Source organism: Emiliania huxleyi, assembly GCF_000372725.1.
Source record: "Emiliania huxleyi CCMP1516 chromosome Unknown EMIHUscaffold_2035, whole genome shotgun sequence".
Lineage (NCBI taxonomy): Eukaryota > Haptophyta > Isochrysidales > Noelaerhabdaceae > Emiliania > Emiliania huxleyi.
This window is the reverse complement of record NW_005200566.1, coordinates 1-1,496: the sequence shown is the minus strand read 5'-3', so window position 1 is coordinate 1,496 and position 1,496 is coordinate 1. Positions and strand designations below refer to the sequence as shown.

At 66.2% G+C, this 1,496-nt stretch overlaps 1 protein-coding gene across 1 annotated transcript in view; it reads left to right on the top strand.

Annotated features, from left to right (window-relative positions):
- Positions 1-1,155, top strand: part of EMIHUDRAFT_254013 (hypothetical protein) — a gene marked incomplete at both ends in the record, with an annotated part of 2,356 nt that extends 1,201 nt beyond the window's left edge. Inside the window, 3 exons of the mRNA XM_005781306.1 lie at positions 17-193; positions 474-839; positions 925-1,155. Of these exons, the coding sequence (XP_005781363.1) occupies positions 17-193; positions 474-839; positions 925-1,155 (774 nt within the window). The remainder of the gene's footprint in view (positions 1-16; positions 194-473; positions 840-924) is intronic.
- Between the last annotated feature and the right edge of the window lie 341 nt (positions 1,156-1,496).

The window sequence follows — 1,496 nt, the reverse complement described above, 5'->3', positions numbered from 1 at the left end:
GGACGCCGCCGCGCAGGAGGCGTACTTGCGGCTCTGCGACGAGGTGCGCGCGGCGCCGTGCGACTCGGAGGGCTGCCGCAAGGTGCCCGGCCGGCTGGTGGATCCGCCGACGGTGCGCTGCTTGCTAGTGGAGTTTGCTGCGGAGCGCGGCAACGTCACGGGCGCGGCCTTCGAGCCCGAGCTGGCGGCGTGGGTGGCGGAGGACCCGTTCGAGCGGGAGGAGCTCGCCGCCGATTCCCCAGCTTCCTCGCCTCCGCCGTCACCTCCCAGAGAGCGTGCGCCAGGGTCTACCCCGCGCTCGGGGAGATGTCCCTCACCCCCCCAAACACCGCCACCGCCGCCGCCCTCGTCGACGCCCACGGCGTCGTCGACTCCGCCCTCGCCGATGTACGCACCCGCACGCCGCCCTCGACGGACAGGTTCGTCACTGGGTCGACGGCACCACACGCTCCGCCTACCACCCGCACCTCAAGCGCGGCTTTCAGTTTCCGCCCCTCGCCGCCCTGTTGGGTGACGCCGACGGCACATCTTCCTCGTGCCTCTCACAGCACTCGCTGTCGGCTGTCGTCAACAACGACGCGTGGCTGGTCGCCAAGGACGCGTGCGACTCCTTCGATTCCCAAAACGCCGGCGCCACCGTGCCGCATCGGGAGGCTACCTCCCTCATCAGCCACTCGCAGGTGGGCTCGAGAGCTTGGCTGCTCCGCCTGCCCGATGCCACAGTGCCTCGCTCTATCATCCCCTCCGACACCTTCCTCTCGGCGTGCCAGCACCGCCTCGGCCTCTACCTTACCGCCCTCGACGACGTGTACAACGCGCTCGAGGAGCGCGGCGTTACCGTCACCCAGCACCAACGCCTCGGCGACCATTGCCTCAATTCCGCCAATGACCTCCTTGGACGTGAGCTACAACAGCTTGACCGAGGAGGCGGCCCTCGGCATCGTGCGCGTCGAGCGGCAGCGCAACAAACTCACCTCGCTGGGCTTGAGTCGCTGCAGCATCGGCCCAACTGGCGCCGCAGAGATCGCCGAGTACGTGTCGGGCAGCGGGGTGCTGAAAAACATCCACCTCAGCTACAACAACTTGGGCGATGAGGGGGAGAAAGCGATTCAGGATGCGGTGAGCGGGCGGGAAGGGTTCGAGCTCGAGATGTGAGGGGTGGATTCTGAGTGGACGGCGCAGGGGAGCATGCGGGTAGTTAGACGGGAGATTGTCTGCTATATCAGTTGCGTCGAGTTTCCGTTTCTTTTGGATTTTGCGTTTTTCAGCAGGTGGTGCTGACCACCCCTTGCGTGGTGCTTGGACACTTGCTTGGACGTGGTACGGCGTACGGGGGAAGGACCGTGAGTTGACGGAAATCGGGGGACGCGACCCACTTCGCCACAGACGGTCCCGCCGCGCCTCGCCGCTAAGACGGGGACACACCCCGCACCGTCCGCTGTGTCCCCGTCTTTGTCCGACAAGCTCTTTCAGTGTATGTGTAGCTCTACGAACAT